The sequence below is a fragment of the Sprattus sprattus genome, assembly GCF_963457725.1.
Source record: "Sprattus sprattus genome assembly, chromosome: 2".
Classification (NCBI taxonomy): Eukaryota; Metazoa; Chordata; class Actinopteri; order Clupeiformes; family Clupeidae; genus Sprattus; species Sprattus sprattus.
The window spans coordinates 66727672-66746789 of NC_137921.1; the positions used below are offsets into that span (position 1 = coordinate 66727672).

The window sequence follows — 19118 nt, forward strand, 5'->3', positions numbered from 1 at the left end:
TAACTAGATTATCTTGTTTGGAGTCTGAGTGGGTGTTACGGCTGAAAGAGTGGAAAGGGAAAGACTGGCTGCTTGTGTTACTCAAAACAATTATTGCGAAACGTGTACTAAACTACAGTTTATTCAGTATACATGTATTGAATGCAGATGACAATGATACTAAATCTGCTTGACGTCTGTCTGGTGAAATTATATGGCTTGCCAACTTGATTGGCATGTTGGTTTTGCAAAACCTGCGGTTGGATGGTTTTATTCCGTGTGGTATTTGTGGTAAGACAAGATGTTTGTGAAGAATAAAGGTAACAATGTTTATAATCGCGGCTACAAATTTGGTAGTGAAATTAATATACGTAAATTATGAAGACCATAATGAGATTTAAATTTAGAATAATTTGATCTTATCTAAAGACAACAGCAAGACATTGTGTCTGTCCATCTGTGTGATACTTCCTTTTGGAAAGACAGGTAACATAAGCTCCTGGTTTTTAGAATGATTTCATTGCTTGTGCCAAACATTTGCAAAGACAGATGGCTCCATTCCATTTTCCAAAGGGCATTCTAGAGCCTTTGACCACACTTAGCTTCTATGGTCTATAAGTCAGCACATCCTAGAAGGAAATGGGTACAACAACAACTAATAGCTATCTACTGGTTTTCATACGTAGGACGGCCCATTAACAAAATTACACATTTCTTGTGTGTACAAGAAGCGCTACAATTTCTACAGATTGACTAATATGGATTTCATCGTGCCAATGGAAGCTGAAGATCAGCTCTCAAACCCTATAATAATAATAATAATAATAATAATACATTTTATTTGTATTGCACTTTACATTATACAAATCTCAAAGTGCTAATCAGCATTCATTTTTCATGTTAAATCCACAGGGCCAAAACAGAACAATGTCACCATTCAAATACATTATGCACCAATGTCTTACTATGTACAAACAATAATATTCAGTCTGAAATGTAGGCCTCAGCACCGGTTTCATGTTAAATCCACAGGGCAAAAACAGAACAATGTCACAATTAAACCAGGACATTATGCACCAATGTCTAACTATGTACAAACACTAATATTCAGTCTGAAATGTAGGCCTTGGGGAAGTCTCAGCACCGGTGTCTTGCTGTCACCTTTAGCCTTTGGATGGAGCCTTCACTGGTGATCCAACTGCCCACTGATATTCTTCATGATTTCATATAACCGCCACCCCCTTGCGCACACACTCAGGTACACAAACACTCTCACACACAGCTGGCATTGTTCTGATGAGGGATTATCTGGAATGCCCCTACCATACACGCAGGGCAGGCAATGATCAAAGAGTACATTTAAAAAAAAAAAAAACAACAACAAAAAAAACACCATGATCATTCTAATTGTGGATTTTTAATCACACCTACCCCCTTGAAATCCTTTATCATAATCTGTGTGAGGTTTTTCAATGGGGGGGGGGGCATCTGAGGGGAGGGGGGGGAGGACAAGCAGGCCACCTTCACTGCCTTAATCTTGAGTCTTCAGAAGGTGTTGATCCCATTCAGCCGGAGCCTTCCTCCAGTTCTCTCCCTGTGCGCCGCCATGTGCGTTGCATTACGGGGCCAAATGGATGAAGAACCCAAATAAATAAGAGCCGGCAGATATATTCATGCCTCCCACGCTCACTGGGGAGACAATCGGGCCTGTTTGTGATCAAATCCGACAAACAGTAGAGGAAGTAATCCTCCAAACAACACAGGAGAAGAGGGAGAGAGAAAATAAAAAACTGAACCTACGTCCTCTTTCGTAGGTTACCACAGACACAAAACACAACAGACTCACACACACACACACACACACACACTCTCACATCATTCTCCTCTCAGAGCTTAGCCACACACAGATCTACTCATGTCAAGGCAGTGGAGGCAGCAGGAGGAAGTGGAGGGCTATATTTTGTTGAGGACTTGCTCATTCTGGGGCATCAAGTGCCATTTCCTCTTCCTGCGGACGGAGGGGGGTTAATCCCAGCGTTAAATGTCTGTTGCTCCTCTGCGATTGGTCAAAGGGTGGTGGGTGGGAGGGGGAAGTGTCTCCTCAGACTTCTTGATGTGGTGGTGGTGATTTTCAGGGGATGGGAGGTGGAGGTGGTGGTGGTTAGGGGGGGGGGGGGGGGGGGGGTGGTGCTTCCTGTCGCATGGGGTGGGAGGTTTTGCTAGAGGAATGTACGGTCAACAGGAACCTCTGTCTGATAGGGACCCCTCTGCTGACTGAGGGGAAAGTGCAATTTTACGTGGCGCAAAGACGAAACTGGCCAAAAGAACACAGTCTGGACCTTACACTGCACCCAAAGCACTCAAAATGCGCCTAGTTCTTTCAGGGATGGAGTTCATGTTCAGTGCATTCACTACATTTCTCATTTGGCGCTTTTTTGAGGCATAAAGGTGTTACATGCTCATAAGCTAAGCTTACCTTGGCTGGTGAGACCACATTAGAGTTTGAGAATTTCTTCCTGTTGTGGTCTCACCATACATCACTGTCTTAACGCTAAAAGTATTTTCTATCTGCATCTCCGAGGTCATTTGGAAGGACAGACAGTGGCCTACACGGCAGATCCTCTATCAGCAATACAGTGGAATCGTACAGATTTAAAGGGCAGTTTACCTTCTCAACGACTAACTGCTGCTCCTGTCATCCTCTGCACTGCTGGATGATTGACATTCGACGTAGGCAAAGTTCTGTGATGTCACCAAATGTATTAGATGAGGCAGAGAGCCACGCTTGGTCGCTCACCAGAACAATGGTCTGATGACTACCCCAGAAAAGCGTCAATCAATTTAATCTGAGTAAATTATATTTACCTGTTGTACCACATAGCACATTACAGGTGATTCATTTTTTTAATTTCCGCCTATCTGAACAACAGGTGCATAACAACTACACAAGCTTTCCCTGAGACTCCAAATATTGTAACATGTGTTGACATTGTTAACGTTTATCACTGACAGTTGTTATTTATTATTTATGTAAATAGATACAATGTAGCCTAATGTTACTGTTTTCAAATGGATAAAACCATTCACGTTTGGCTGTGTTTTGGTGGAAACAACTAAAGCTTACAACTACGTGACGTCCTTTTGTAGTAAAGAGTGTTGAAATATTTTCCTATCTTTTTTTTCTGTCGCAGGTCTCAAGTTGCAATCAAGGAGGAGCTGAGAATCCTTCGGGGCCCATGTTGGAACCTGCTCCACAAATATAAAGAGCTGCCTCTCCATAACAGGGGAAAGACTGAATCACAGCTTTCGAGGAGGAGTCGAACGGAGCGCACCGTGCACAACGAAACGGACAGTGGCACCCAGCAGCTCCTGTCATTTAGCATAGGTTGGTCTGAAAACCAATTTGGTCTCACATGATTTCAAGGTTCTGTCACAATTTCTCGTCATTTTTCTTTTGGGATTATTTACTTACTTACTTTTTTCATTTAAAAAAATATCAGTTCACCTTAGAAGAATCTATGCTCTATTGTTTTTAATTGACCCGAGTAGAATCAAATACAGTAATACAAAAAAAGTTTTTTAAAAAAAGGGAAAGTAAGAGCCGCAGCCAAGGTCTGCTCCAGTGCAGGGTTCGGGAATGGCGGCGTTAATTAGCGCATACTCCTCTTGGCCGGAGAGCTTTGAATGCTCTGCGGGAGATGGAGACGTCCCTGACGGACACACCTCTCACAGAAGTTCTGTGGACAAGACATCGGAGCCGCGCATCAGGAGACCCATGAATGCTTTCATGGTGTGGGCCAAGGATGAGAGAAAGCGCCTTGCCGTTCAGAATCCCGACCTACACAACGCAGAACTTAGCAAGATGCTTGGTAAGAAAACAATCATTCATATTATTATAGTTATTTGTATTATTATTTAGACATTTTGTTAGCTTAACTGGAGCATTTGTTTTGCACAGAGAAACTAGTTTGCATCATGCCACAAAAGTCATCTCAAGGACATAACAAGTTGGACTTATTTAGGCTTAAGTGGTCGCAATCAATTAATCGTTTTATTTGTCAGCAATATGCAATGAAACATGAAAAAGAACAAAACAGCTTTCTTTTTACTTTTGTAAAATAACTGGAATCTGGATACAGAACTTTATATTAGCCTACTTTACATGCCGGCTTTGCAAAAACACACATGGATTGTTACATTTGAGGCATTGATAGAAAAGTGGTGACACCTCTAAATGTTCGTTTTATAAACAAACTACCAGTCAACTTCACTACTTCAAATAATAGCCAACATGATTATTTAGATTTTTGGATGATTAACTTTGATGCATCAAACCATGGTGAGTGCATGGAGTTTCGATGAAGAAGGTGGTATCACTGGAGAGATTGAACAAGTGGAATTTATAAGCTTTTTAACCTATACAATTATTAAATTATCTCACGACTAATTAACGCCTGACAATCATTTCCACCACGTAATTGTACAAATCTTACATAGTAATTGAGAAAGTATAGGCATCAAAAAACCGCAAAAACAGAGTGTAACTGGAATTATACTCTGTGAAAGTGTCACAGCTGATAACACTAAAGTCAAATGTAATTGGTAAACTCTATTATATACATTTTGCCCATCAGAAAGTTCAAATTTCAGAACAGTATATGAAGAAAATTATCGAATTAAATATTAACCCCCCTACTCAGACTGTTTTTTAAAATGTAGATTTTTGTTGTTGTTTTTCAGTTCTTGTGGCATATAATGAAACTTTTCTAAAATGACGTGAGAAAGTGATTTTCATAAATTAAAAAAAAAAGTCTACAGCTTCTTGGTGATACAAATAATGAGAAGTACATTAATGTGAAAAGATCCCCGCACTGATATTAAAAATAATGATTTCAAAACAAACAATGGTGCAGGAGTGATCTCGGATATTTTACTAAAATAATTTGTGAAACATAATCATTTCAATGCTCACATTGTTAGCTGTGACAATCCAAGAAGCGTCTCCATAGTAAAATCACTGACAAAGCATACATGGTATTTCATGGGTTTGAATAGACAGGCAGAAGTCATTACCGGTCATTATAAACAGGTAGCATTTCCACAATAAAAATACCATCAAACACAGCCTGGCTAACATTTCCTTCAGCAGGTCTGTACTAATCAATGATGTTCATTAAATGTCATCAGTTTAAAAAAAAAGAAGATGATTTAAATAAAACAATTTGTAACAAGCAACATCCACATCCTCAGACAAAATAGGGACTCTTTAGTAAACAGTTCAAATATTCAGTTGTTTTGCTTCTTCTTTGTTGCAGGAAAGTCCTGGAAGGCTCTGACTCCCCCGCAGAAGCGTCCGTACGTGGAGGAAGCGGAGCGGCTGCGGGTGAAGCACATGCAGGACTACCCCAACTACAAGTACCGGCCCCGCAGGAAGAAGCAGCTGAAGCGCATCTGCAAGCGCGTGGACCCGGGCTTCCTCCTGGGCGGCCTGCCCCCCGACCAGAACATCCTACCGGACCCACGCAGCTGCTGTCACCCGCTGGACAAGGACGATGACGGAAGTGTCATCGGAGGCGGTGGAGGAGGAGGGTTCTCGTCACCGTCCCTCCCCGGCATGAGGGTCTTCCGGGATCCGGGCAGCTCCAACAGCAGCTTTGACACGTACCCCTACGGCCTGCCCACACCTCCAGAGATGTCCCCTCTGGATGTGGTGGACCACTCCGAGCACCAGTCCTTCTACCCTGCCTCGATCCCCGTCAGCTCCAGGTCTTGCACTCCACCCTCAGGCGCGTGCCCCGATGACAGACGCCTGGGCCCGGCCCACTTGAGTAACCCACCACCCTATCACCCAGACTACTCCCAGCATGGTCCTCCACCACCTCACCACCACTGCAGCCCCCACATGGGCCACCACATGTCCATGTCCCACCAGCTCCACACCCCTCCGCTCCCCTACTACGGCGCCTCCTTCCCCCAGCTCCAGATCCACCATCATGGGCTGCAGGGACACTTGGGCCAGCTCTCCCCTCCGCCGGAGCAAGGTCAGCTTGAAAACCTGGACCAGTTGAGCCAGGCTGAGCTCTTGGGCGAGGTGGACAGGGACGAGTTTGATCAGTACCTGAACTCCAACTCCGCCGGCGGCTACCACCACGGCGGCGAGCAGCAGGGCACCATGACGGTGACGGGACACATCCAGGTGACTGCCGCCACCGCCTGCGCCAGCAGCAACACAGAGAGCAGCCTCATCTCTGTACTGGCAGATGCCACCGCGGCATACTACAACAACTATGGCATCTCCTAGAAACACCACGGGACTCCTGACCATTAGCAGAGAGCTGTGGTTAATTGGGAGAGGTCAGATATCAGACTGATGGGTAAATGGCGGACAAATGAGGAGAGGACAAGGAGACGAGAAGGGAGATGGACGGAGACAGGTCAAAGGTCACCTCAGGGATCAACAGATGTTTCTCAACTTTAATGTTGTCGTTCCAAAAAAAAAAAAAGGAGAAGTGAGGAGAGAAGAAAAAAAGAAAGCAATCTAATGAGCTGATTTTGTTCTCATATATAGTTTAGAGTCTGTCACTGAAGCATGTACATATATGCTCTTAGGCTTATTTAAGTATTTCTATGTTTTGCATTTTTCTTATTGTACTGCTGTATTTTCGGTTGGAATTGCCTTCATACACATTGTATGAACCTCATGAATTGTTTTTTTTACCTCAGCAATTTGTATTTAAAGGATGCTGGTTGAGTATGCAAAAATTCCAAATGACATAATAATGGTGAATGATGAAGGAAGTGTATTGAATAACTTTTTTCCTCATAGTTCCTAAACATATATATGAATACTTACTTAAATATCTATACTCATAATCGTTATGACCGAGAATAATAATGATAAATATTATGGTATGCTGATCTAGGATTGTGAAATTGAATTAATTTAATTAAGCACCAGTTTTTATATCGATATTAATGCTATCCCCTCCCAACACCTTCCCACACAAAAAAACTCTAAAATGACTTTGAACTGAATGTAAAAATGCCTGTACTTATGTATGAGAAATGTACAGTATAACTATAAAGGAAGCTGGATCCACAGATTACTGTGTATGTTGTCACCGTAATATCTGGCTGACACCATCTGTAAAATCGTCAAAGTGAATGGAGGAGTGTAGGTGCTCCTTATTGTTTTGTGAAATTTGAGAAGGAGCGTTCCCAAAGACGTGATTAGACCTGAAACAATTGTAATAAAGAAGTCATTTTAAACCAAGGTAACATGGTTCTCATATTTATTCTTTTTTTTTGTTGTAAGGTACAAACATTTTAGCTACATATTCTTGTATGTACTGTGGAAAATCCAATGTGTTCAAGCTGATTCATTGTCATTTCATCTTAACATGCCAGAGGTGAAAGCTATTTTCTTTTATCTTTCAATCACAAACTCAGTTCCCTAGCAGCTGTATAAATACTTTCTTTGTTTTTCCAACAATACAATATTCAAATATCTAATCTCAAATCTATCTAATGATTCATTTTATATTCTTTAATTATCATTTTAATTTAGATTTATTTGTATATATAAATTACTATTTATGTGGTGAGTGCATGCATTGACCAGAATTATCACCCCGCATTTAGGAAATCTGGAAGCAAAACTTTCTTGACTTGTCTTGTGGCTACTATTACCACATCAGCTTTTTTTTTAACAAATCACAAGCTGGACCTCAAGCATCTGCTTCTGTCATCTCTTGCTTTGATAACTTCATACACCAGTGTGTCCGACACGGCTGTAACCATGTAACCACATCGCGCTGACAAGAACAGTCTGGTGGTGGTAGGATACCAGAGCTTCACCATGCAAACCATCAGCATAAGCACCTCCACCAGCAACACCGCTGCTGCTACCACCATCTTCCCGCTTGCGAGCGCTCAATTTCAGCACGCTGCAGTTCAGAAGATTAGTGTAAAACAGGTACTGCTGGCGTCGCCTACCCGCCTCCATCCCTGCGACACCTTTTGTTCTCCGTCATCTTATTCTGGGCGCCTTTCTTAGGCAGAAATCTGGAACTCCCCTAACCGCCCCTCCTCCCACCCTAATCCACCTCCACCTCCCCTCCTTTCACCCCCAATGCCCCCCCCCCCCCCCCTGCCCCTATCTTGCTGATGCAGACTTTCATAATCTCCACGAAATAAATAAATACACCTTGGCCCCCGTCAACTGGTTTACCCGTTCATCGTTTTCTTTTTCTCTCTCTCCCTCTTTGTAACACCCCCCCCCCCCCCCCCCCCCCCACACACACACACACACACAAATACACTTTCTTTTCTTCCAAATTCCACTTCTTTTTCAATAAAAGGAATAGGGAGGTAGGGGTGGGGGTTGTAAAGGGAGGTGATGGGGGGAGGGGGGGTCATTTGACAAATCCTGGAGCTTGGCTCGATCTTCCTGCATTTTTTGGGAACGGTTGAGTCGTGTTTCTTGTAAAGAGGATGTGGCGGAGGAGCGGTGTTTCCTGCCTGATAAGAGGAAAGCCTCTCTCCGTCAGGATGTTTGGGCCCCGGCTGGTCCCCGCATTATAAGCGACCATGGCGGGGGGAAGAGGGAACCTGCTGTTCGTTTTAGCAGGGAGGAAACATGGCTCTCGCTGATTAAAATCGCACACCCCGCCGTTTTCTAGGGCTCCGTGCTTGACCCCGCGCAGGCTTCGGCCACACACACACACCGACATAGCCTAACACAGATATCTTCATCACTTGATTCATCTATTTTCCCATGAACAGTGGAGAATCTTTCCTGTGGGAAACATTTAGCCAACATAAAACATATTTGTCCTGGTGCATTTTTGCATGACGTGGTCCCACTCCTGGTTTTGATTCAGGCACCTCCTATCGCCCTCGGTCACTCTGATTAAACCTGCTAAAGTGACAACATCCATCATGCGCCTGTACTCACAGTGAGATCACTACCCCCTCTTGCCTGTGGCCAAGGTTGGGGTGTTGATGGTAGTTTTCGGAGGCTCTAGCAGCTCCAGGCATAGGCTGAGGACAGGGACCCCAAAGACCTCAAAGGGCCCCTGTCGGAGCAACTGCCCCATGGGTTAAAGACTCCATGGTCTCGCCACTACTCTGGTGCACAGCCTTGGGGGAAGGGTATAGGGGCCTGACAAATAGAGTTCACTCCCATGAAAACGCCACAAAATACAATGAGCACAGAAAAAAGACACATCAAATCTGTAGAACATGTGTCTTACAAATGATAACATTTAAATAAAACAGTAAAAAGGCAGGCAAAGACGTATTTGTTAACCGATTGAATCAAATCATCTTTTAAGGAACTAAAATACATTTCGAATTACAAAATGCAATTTCTTAGATGAATAAATGGGCTCCTTGAATCTTGAACCATAAAATCTCACTATAACAAAAGCATTGTTTTCAAACATGCTATTTTTAGTTTGATCCATAAGCTCTGTTTTGACACGGGAAGGGCCCAGCTGTTTCAGAGCAGGCCACTCTGGGGACTGCAGGGTCTGAGGAAGTGAGGGCAAACCATTCAACTCATCTGCCTCGATTCTTTCCTCTGTGAAACTTGAATCGCCATCCGTGTGCCTAAAATATACTCCAACTCATCATTGAACGAAACCTATTGTGTTTTCCGTTTTCCATTTTGAGCCATATGAGTGTCAGTGTCTCTTAAGACTATTCTGTTGCACCGGTTGGTTGAGGTTAGGTAAAGAGTTGGTGAGAAGATACTACAGTTTTTAGCGATTCCGATATGAGTGAATTACCTCAGAGTGTGAGTGTTTATTGTGTCAGAGTGTCAATTTCATATTCAGAAGATATTCCTCAAAATGTCTTAAATTGTGCCCCATTGTACTGCTGAGGTCCGAATGTAATACGCCTCTGCTGTAGCACATGACCCTGCTTTTCCAAAATAAAACGTACCAATCAGCAAACCTTTCTGCCAACGGCTAATCAAAATTCACAATAATAACCATTGTGAATGGCTGACCATGGAATTTGGTCAGTATATTTGCAACCTTGTCAGGAATCTGGGTGAAAAACTGTATACATATTTATCCGTTGCTCTGATAAGCCAAGTCACATTTTAGCTCATAATTAATGCTGAAATCTGGCAGTCTTTAATCCAAGTATCCTAAAAGAGCCTGAAATTAGGCCCTGGACCCACCGGCCGGTACTGAGTCAGATATGGCTAGTCTGGACCCACCGGCCCGGGATGCCAGTATTGTGCCAGATAGGGCGAGTTAAAACGTAACCTACATTTAGTTTTGATGGTCCACCGGCCCACCTGTATGTCCGAAGGTCAACACACCACTGTTGTAGATACTGCCTTTAATGGTTTCATCATGTGACTTTTTTTTTTCCTAACTGAGGTATTCAGTATTGATTATGATTTTGCCAGACATATATTTATTTTCTGTGTCCTGTCAAAAATAATTGGCTTACTCCATTGGATAATGATCAGCAGCACCAGGGTGAAAAACAGAAGACACAGAACTTTAGGAGTTTGTCAAATCCCATTAGAATCTTACTTATTCGCCCTTGAGGTGATGCAGGCTGAGCAAACAAATTTCCCTTTTTTAACAGACTCTCGTCTTGTTGTTTCTCCATGATTACTCCCTGGACTCTCTCCAGGCTCAGGTCAGGTCTGTGGACCTAGGCTGTTAGGTTTCCTGTTTCCCCCGTAGTGACGTCACGGCATCGGCCCAAATAAACAAGTGGACCTTGGTTTTGCACGAAACATGCACCCTTATCAATAAGTTTACATGTATGCATTTAGCAAGCTCTTTTGTCCAAAGTGACTTACAAAACATTTGATTTAGTTATGTGCAAAACCCTAATCAGTAAAGGTGGCTACAGACGATACTGGGATAGACTGGATGAGCACAGCTGTTTTAAGGATTAGCAGCCGTCGTTGGGGAGAACAGGGGAGGGGAAGAGGGCGGCAACTAATGAAGCTCCCTCCGGAGATGCAGCGGCTCGTTGTCTGGTCCGCAGGCGTCTACTGTCGTCTGCAGGCGTGGACAGTGGCCCACTCTTTCGCATTACTGATCGGACGGAGGAGTGTGTGATTAAGGAGTTGTGCTGCCTGACAAACATGTTGGAGGAAATTGCTTATTGGCCATACGTGTTACAAACAAGTTAAGGGCTTTCCCAGAGAACACGTACACGTTTTTTTTAAGTAGGCGACGTTTTCCTTTAAGTTAAAGAATACAAAGTGCTTAACACAGTGCAAACAAAAGTCTACAATCCAGAGGCCCTATCAGCAATGTTTGATACAGTTATTCAACTTCTTAATATATTTAACTGTAAAACTGAATTAGCAAATCATGAACATTAAAAACAACACTTTTAAGTGAATAAAATATGGACCAAACATATTTTCCACATAACAATATTCACAATGGAACCAACCGCGGATGCTCATCTCATTTGGGCAAGTCCAGCCAGAGCATCAGAGAAGAGGCCCTGCATCTGTGGTGGTCCAGCTCCAAACACAGAGCGTGTGGATGGTCTCACTTCCCGTCCAGCACAATAATAACCTGTTTACAATTTTTTTACCTGGCATCTTCTCTCTGATGGCTGGGGATTATACGTCTAGCTATTTTCCGGCTCATTGTGGTGAGACAACAGACGTGGCGCTCGGCGGCGAGGGGGAAGCAGAATGCCTCGTGCCGGCCGAAGAATGGACCAGACCCGGTTGGGGGCAGTGTGCCATGTGGCAGAGGCAGCCCGCCGACGCAGATGGGGACCCCTGGAAAACTTCATAGGGTGTGGGAGGGGGGATGGCATAAACACTGCCAGTGGCCACCCACCTCTACCTGCATGTTAGTGCGCCAACCTAAACACCGGCCCGGCACCTGTTTTGAGCAGATACAGGCAGGCACCATTAACTGAGTGAGTGAGAAAGAGAGAAAATTGTGTGTGAATTCTTTTCTTTTTTTGCCTTGCCTTGCCACCATGGGAGAGGGTGTAGATCTTCATTTACCTCTCAGAGGAAAGCTGGCCCAGCATCCACAGTGCATGGCTGGCTTCCACCATTTGTATGCCTTGTAAACAGCGTTGCCATAAACAGCTATTGTGAAATGATTCCTTTGCCTCACCTCTTTTCCCACCTCACCACACACACAGCTCAAATGAGAATGAATGCTTGCATTGGATCTGGTATTTGGTAAACCACGACATATTGTATTTGAAATAGATAAAGTCAGCTCAAATCATATGATGGAAGTTATGACAGAGGTAGGAATTGTGACAACAGGAATTGTAGGTATAAAGACACAACGTCTATCTTTTTAAAGACACATGGAGAATTAGTTCCCTTGGTTAGATTAGTAAATTATGTGGTCTAAGTAATAATGATGTACCTATCCTACTGTGCTTCCCGCATGTGATCAAGTAACTTTGCAAGCTTGTTTTTGACCGCAGCAGAAACTCTCTGGGGTGCCATAACTCTTCACCCCAATGTGGAGGAGGATGTTCCTATTGTGCTTCCTAATTGCAATGTGGTTCTTTCATTTAGCCCATGCTAAAGCTTGGTCAGTTCCTGTCTCTACTCTGGGTTCGCTTCTGCACAGTAACTTATTACGTATGAAGTCATCTTTGACCTAGACATACTGGTAAATCATTTCTGGCACAAACTGTAAACAAACTCTTAGTACCCAACCTCTGATGTGGGCGTCTCATGAGGAGTATGCAGTGATCGCCCACAATTTTTTTTTTTTTATATACCGAAATTTTGAAATTCCTCTGAAAATGCTGGTCAGTAAAAATCATTATAGGTAATGACTTATTATCTTTAAATGATCAACTAAATTAAGTATATTGTAAATATACCATAGCAATGAGGGTAACTGGCATGGCAAGTAGTGTATAATATAATATAAATATAATATCATAATAATATAATAATACAAAGTTGAAATATAGGATTCCAGTAATAACCCTTACTTGACTCAACATCTCCAAATAGACTTATGGGTAACGACCATGCTGAGTGACACACTGTGCAGCCTGGGATATAATCTTCAAACAACACATTACCAGTTAGACACAGCATACTGCAACCATGATGACAGATTTAAGTACACATCTTACATGGACGTGGTCTGGACGGTCAAAAGCAAAGTCTGTGTGTGTGTGTGTGTGTGTGTGTCTTTGCACATTCGTTTTGCTTTTCTCATGTCATCAAAGAGTGCAGAACAAAAATGCCGCAGCTCTTTGCAGACGGTTCACAAGATTCTTGTGAACTCCTGCGGATTTCATAACTTCCGTCATCCATTCTGCAGCTCCCCACGACTCCACGCATAATGTAAACGCTTAGCAGACTAAAACCTTGGCTCTTTTAATGACAACAAACTAAAAACGTTACAGGCGGTCCCTGCTCATCTGGAGCTATGTCACTCAGACCTAAAGGATTTCCTCAGCCTTGATCCCCCCTTTTTTAACAGCACGACAACAACTGAAGGAACGGTAGCGGGGCTGACCTTGGCCGTAGCACAAAGTGCCATGACTTCCTTCAATGTGCAGACATTTTGGAGGGATGTTGTTGATGTCTGCGTCTGTAAGGAATCCTTTCCTGGTTTGATGCTCGATCTCGTTTCCCCTCCAGAACTGCACATCAACTGGGGACAGGTGGAAGTGACTCACAGTATCCCTCGTGATCGGAGATGATGACACGAGAGCATCTTGACAGGTGCAAAAACAGGATGCTTGCTCAAGGAAGATGACGAACACACGTATGTCAAAGTGCTTGGTGCAGGAATGCAATGGCGTAATTCTGTTTTCAAACAGATGGAGATCATGGAGGAAAACAAGACCAACTCTATGATTTTCAGTTATCGTGATACTGATAAGTGACCTGTCAGACTGCATCACTGATTCACTGGAAACATCTAGGACTTATTTAAACCTATATGCAATTGGATAAGTGATTAAGATCTTGATGTGCATTGAATATTATTATTAATTGTATTATTGGGGGGTTTAGGGAAGTATGACCCCCCCCCCCCCCATTTAAGACTCCCAAAGAAGGTAAATGAAATGGTTTGTGGGGGTGTCTAGGTCCTGTGTGCATCCCCAAATTGTCACTGTATAATTCACACTCTGGCACTGAACAGTAGATTTCAATACAAAATAAACAATTGCTTTTGTATTTATATCATAGAGTGGTGTTTCCTATATTGTTGTTTTTGCAGTAAAAATGCTTGTAGATATAAAACAATGCATCCTGTCTGTCTTCAAAAATGATATTGCAGGCTGTTTGCTCTCATTTGCTGACTAACATAATGAAGACACGGAGAATGCAATTAAATATCGGAAGACTTTTTCACTGTATTCAACCATTGCTGCAGAATTGATTTACTATTGTTGGTTTAGGTGTTTTTTTCCTTCAAAGTTTAGTGCAAGTTCAGTGATACATATATCACTGATATCTTGACAGCAAAATATGAGAATAATTTCAAATATACATTCAGACTTTCAGTCCACGAGGTTGCCTACAATCTATAAATATCGACTGTAGTGGTGCACACAGAGAACTATCGAAACGCAAGCGGAGTCTCGAAACGATGACTTGCAGCCGTTGCCTCCTGTCTAATTGAAACATGTGGAATTGTGTCCGCGAAATGTCATGACAGATTGTTGCTTTTGATGACGAGTTCCTATACTTACCTCAACATTCGAATGAACGTACATTTTAGGTTGAAATATCTGTGGACATTTTAAACAGCATAACTGTTGCTTACTTTCCTCATCGCAGCCCATTAATTACTCCATGTCCCGGCAAAGCATATAGCATATTAGCATTACAACGTCGAAGCAAAACAAAGAAGACATCTACCATGGAAACAACAAATAACTTGTATTAGTTGTCGAAAGTTGGCCTGCTTTTAATATACAGCGTGAATACCGTTAAAATATACAACATAGCGTTAATATACAGCGTAAATAACGTTTCAAAATGTAATTTCCGCTAACGGAAACAACCAATACTAAATGTCTGGTTCATTTGGGAACGTTCTTCTCTACTCCTATGTGTCAGGATGGCCGAGCGGTCTAAGGCGCTGCGTTCAGGTCGCAGTCTCCCCTGGAGGCGTGGGTTCGAATCCCACTTCTGACAATACATTTTCATTAGTTTTGTCTCGTAGAATACGATGTCGTGTATCTGGTAACAAAATAACAAAAGGCGCAGATATACACATTTAAATTAGATTGTAAAGTATTCCATTACTACGACACACAGTGGTAGTGACTGGTATGACACCCCGACTAGCTATCGAATACCTGATTTAAAAGGAACCTGAATGAGGTCATATTTTGAACAATTTATCCGATTATTTAGAGAATGAATATACCTCGGCTACGTGCCTAAACATACAACAATCTTGACATGCTTGCTATCTGAAAAATAAAAATTGTGCAAGTCCAAATTATAAAGACCATACTATGGTGAAAACAAACGTTTACAGTCTGGCAGCAAATATAGATCTACAATCATTCCCTTTTAATACAGCCCTCGGTACCTTTGCTCAGGCTACTCTCTGAGCAAAGATAACACATTCTAGTTAATTAGCAAATAGTAGCAAACTGGGCAAAGTAAACCGATTCTAACCTACTTTGATTAGCTGGCTAGTTTCCAAGTCTGGGGGAAATCTTATTGTATTCCTTCAGATAACGACAAATAATTTACACCAAACAACCCCACAGCAAACACATTTTAACAATATAATAGCACATTTACCAACGGTTTGGTAGCTGCACCTTGCAGTTGATAACCATTTGGAAGTGACTCAGCTAGATAGCGGTTTTAGCTAATGTTAGCATTAGTCAAATAACCGAGCCTTAGCAATCACTAGCTAATTGACGCTAGCTGGACCACGGACAACCAACTGACATCGAGACAATAAAAAATACAGAGGGAATCAGGTAAATAAGTATCTTACCATAAGAGATTGAACCCCATCATTGCATCTGTTGGTGCCAACGGGAATATTATAGCTAACGTTACATGTCGACTCGACACCTGGTTAACGAAGTGAGACTCAACATTCAACGGTCAATCAATGTGGCGCGAGCGCTCAACATCTCTGAGGTTAGTCACACTTTGAGGTCATGGTTTCAAATGGTGTCAAAGCTCAGAATCAGTAACTGAATCAGACATTCATGAAAAGCAATGAAAAAAAACTGTAATAACGCTCGTCTGTTAAGGAAAATTGTAACTTGATAGGCCTATACTTTTGGTATGCTGTTTTATTGAATATGCACGTAGGGGCGTATCTGTAAGTAGTAATTTTGTTGTTTCCCAAACATTTTTACCAGTATTACATAGGGGAAAAGTGAGGAGAGAGTTGCCTAGGAGAAGGAGGGGCTAAAGCGGGCATGTGAGAGGCCTATGTCCACACACTGATGCTCTGCATCAAGAGAGGAAAACATTGTGAAGTTCTGGCCCTCACGGTAAGCGAAAGTTGATAAGGAAATGTAACATTGGCGTTGTAGTGGTATGGCAGTAGTATTTCTTATATGGTATGTGTCATGCAAACAGTTAGTTCAGGAGCTGTGTTTGTTTCCTGTTTGCTTTAATTGAGCTACCACATACCTTGGCCACTGATACCTCTATTATTTTCTTTAACAATTGCAAATGTTTGCTTAAGACTGCTTTAAGAACAGATAAGCTACAATACACTCAATTCCATTTCTTTGCAGGATTGGTCATTTTACTGAATGGCTTTGTTACAATGCCTGTCCTCTGATCTAGAATGCCGTTTTTGCTGAGATATGTTCAAAACTGACAGATTCAGGGCACAGTGGGATCTGAATGTCACATCAGTCACATACTTAATCCAGGGCACCCCATAAACTTGGTGGAAGCAATTTAATACTCTTGGTAATAGGATTTGTAAATCTGCAAAGACATTTCTTGCATTATGGATCTGCTTTACCGGGACAATCACACCAAGAAGATCCTGACTTGCACATTTTAATTCCCTGTCTTTTCTTGCCCCTTTTGTTTCTGTGGCTCTCTTACACACTCTGACATCTGCAATGTAAAGCAAATCTTGTCAAACATGCAGAGGATGCCGTTCAGATTTGATTGTATTGGTTCTGTTTGTGTAGACGGCACAGATTTTCCTTTTTGCACAACGGGGAAATTATAAATTGCAGGGATGTGCTGTGATGGAGCTGTGGATTTGGATCAGAATGTAAAAATAGCACACCTATGCCAGCTTCAAATCCTTACAACAACAGAGCCTCTTCTGGTGCATGGCAAAATGCATTATACATCACCATAAGCATCTTTGTTCCTTGAACTTAGTATTGTTGTACTGCTTACGACATTCAGTTAGCTTGTGCAAGGGGTTGGTCATATCATTTTCTATTATTGAGATGCAAAGGAATTCAAGTGATTTGTATGTTGGGGTGCTGTGAAAATATAAAAAGTGTCACTTTTATAAGTTTCACATTTTAAAAGTGTGAAAGTGTCGCTTTAAGAAACTGAAATACTCAGGAATTGAGGTAATTGGTTTGATGCCAGGAATGTTGAAATAGTTTTAGTGACGTAATAACCAATGTGTCAGTTTCCTTCCCTCCCTAGCATGAAATGCCATTCAGCTAACAATAGTGAAGGTGGGAACAACCAGGAAGGACCTTCCACTTTACATGGAAGATGATATGCTAGTTTTGTATTTAAAGTTGGTGTAATATTTTTAAACACCTTAAACAACACCTTAAACAAACGCAACCTTCAAGTGGAAATGTATAGCTCTGGGAAGGACGGCGACCAACATAGCCTCAGCTTCTGGCAGAGAGGGTTCTACTGTAATTAGCCCTGACATGGCAGTGGAGGGGGGAGGGGAGGGGAGGGGAGGGAAGAGGGGAGGAGCAGATAAGCCTGAGCTTGTAGGATGCTCACGTGTGGGCAGCAGGAGTTAAACCTCCTGCTGTGAGTGGGGCCACAGTTCATGACCTCGGAGGCCAGGAGCGTCCCCATTTCCCCCCCGAGTTGCTTGCTTGCTGTCTGGCTGGGCTGGGCTGGGCTGCACGCTGGTTTCTGCTAAATGCTGCTGCGCTCAATAGATCATTAGTCATGATGAAGGTTTGCCTCAGCAGGAAGTCCTGTAGACACACAAACACATTCACTCACACACACAATCAGACACACACACACACACACACACACACACACACATACACACACACCCACACAAATACTAAATTAAACTATCCGCCAAGCACCTGTTGTGATATTACGCAAAATATACAGCCTATGAAATTAAAGGATGGCACATTTTTCTTTTGTAGTTTTGTATTGTTTTGTAACATTATTTTGGTGGATTTCCAATGCAGTTAGTTTCAGTCAATTTATTTTTTAGACAGAATGCTTGATACTGACCTGAAAGCTGAAAGCCTGATAATGACAATCAGAATGTATGCTAAGACCATATAGCATTATTTTACATAAAATTGATAAATAACATAATTGTTGTTTTACTCTTTGCAACCAAGTGCCACATTTCCTGTCTTTTTGGACAGCTCTGATGAGCCCTCAGTGTGTGTTTGGGTTGCCATTGTGCAACAAGCTGTATCCTCCTATGTGCTTTCTCCTTGCCCCAGCGGGGCTTTTGCCCTGCGAGTATACGCAACAATCCAGAGGGCTGGGGTGCGCCATTCTCCCTCCCTTTGTTACTTCACTCGGGGGGAGAGGAGGAGGCAGAGGAGTGGGTGGGTTTGGTGACGTCATCTCTTGGGCTTCTGACTCAGACAGGCGGATCAGCGAGTGAAAGTATGTGTGTGTGTGTGTTTGTTGGCGGGGGGGGGGGGATTCTCATGACTCATGGAGAAAGAAACTAGCCTGCCCAGTTGCCTTACTCAGCCTTATTGCACACACAGGTCATGGGTTTTACGTTTTCTGTTTTTTGTGTGTGCCCTGTGAGAGTGTGTGTGTCTATATGTCTATGAGAGCGTGTCTGTTTGTCTATAAGTGTTTGTATGTATGTGTGTGTTTATGTTCGTCCTATGAGAGAGGTGGGAGTGTGTTTGCTCTCTGAGAATGTGTGTGTGTGTGTGTGTGTGTGTGTGTGTGTGTGTGTGTGTGTGTGTGTGTGTGTGTGTGCGTG

General features: G+C 42.6%; 1 protein-coding gene across 1 annotated transcript; it reads left to right on the plus strand.

Moving 5' to 3' along the window:
* Nucleotides 1–3303: 3303 nt before the first annotated feature.
* On the plus strand, nucleotides 3304–6959 carry sox7 (SRY-box transcription factor 7). The gene is made up of 2 exons (XM_080832652.1): nucleotides 3304–3848; nucleotides 5295–6959. Exons 1-2 carry the CDS (start codon nucleotides 3617–3619, stop codon nucleotides 6278–6280), a joined length of 1218 nt encoding a protein of 405 aa, XP_080688778.1. The 5' UTR covers nucleotides 3304–3616; the 3' UTR covers nucleotides 6281–6959.
* The last annotated feature ends 12159 nt before the right edge of the window (nucleotides 6960–19118 follow it).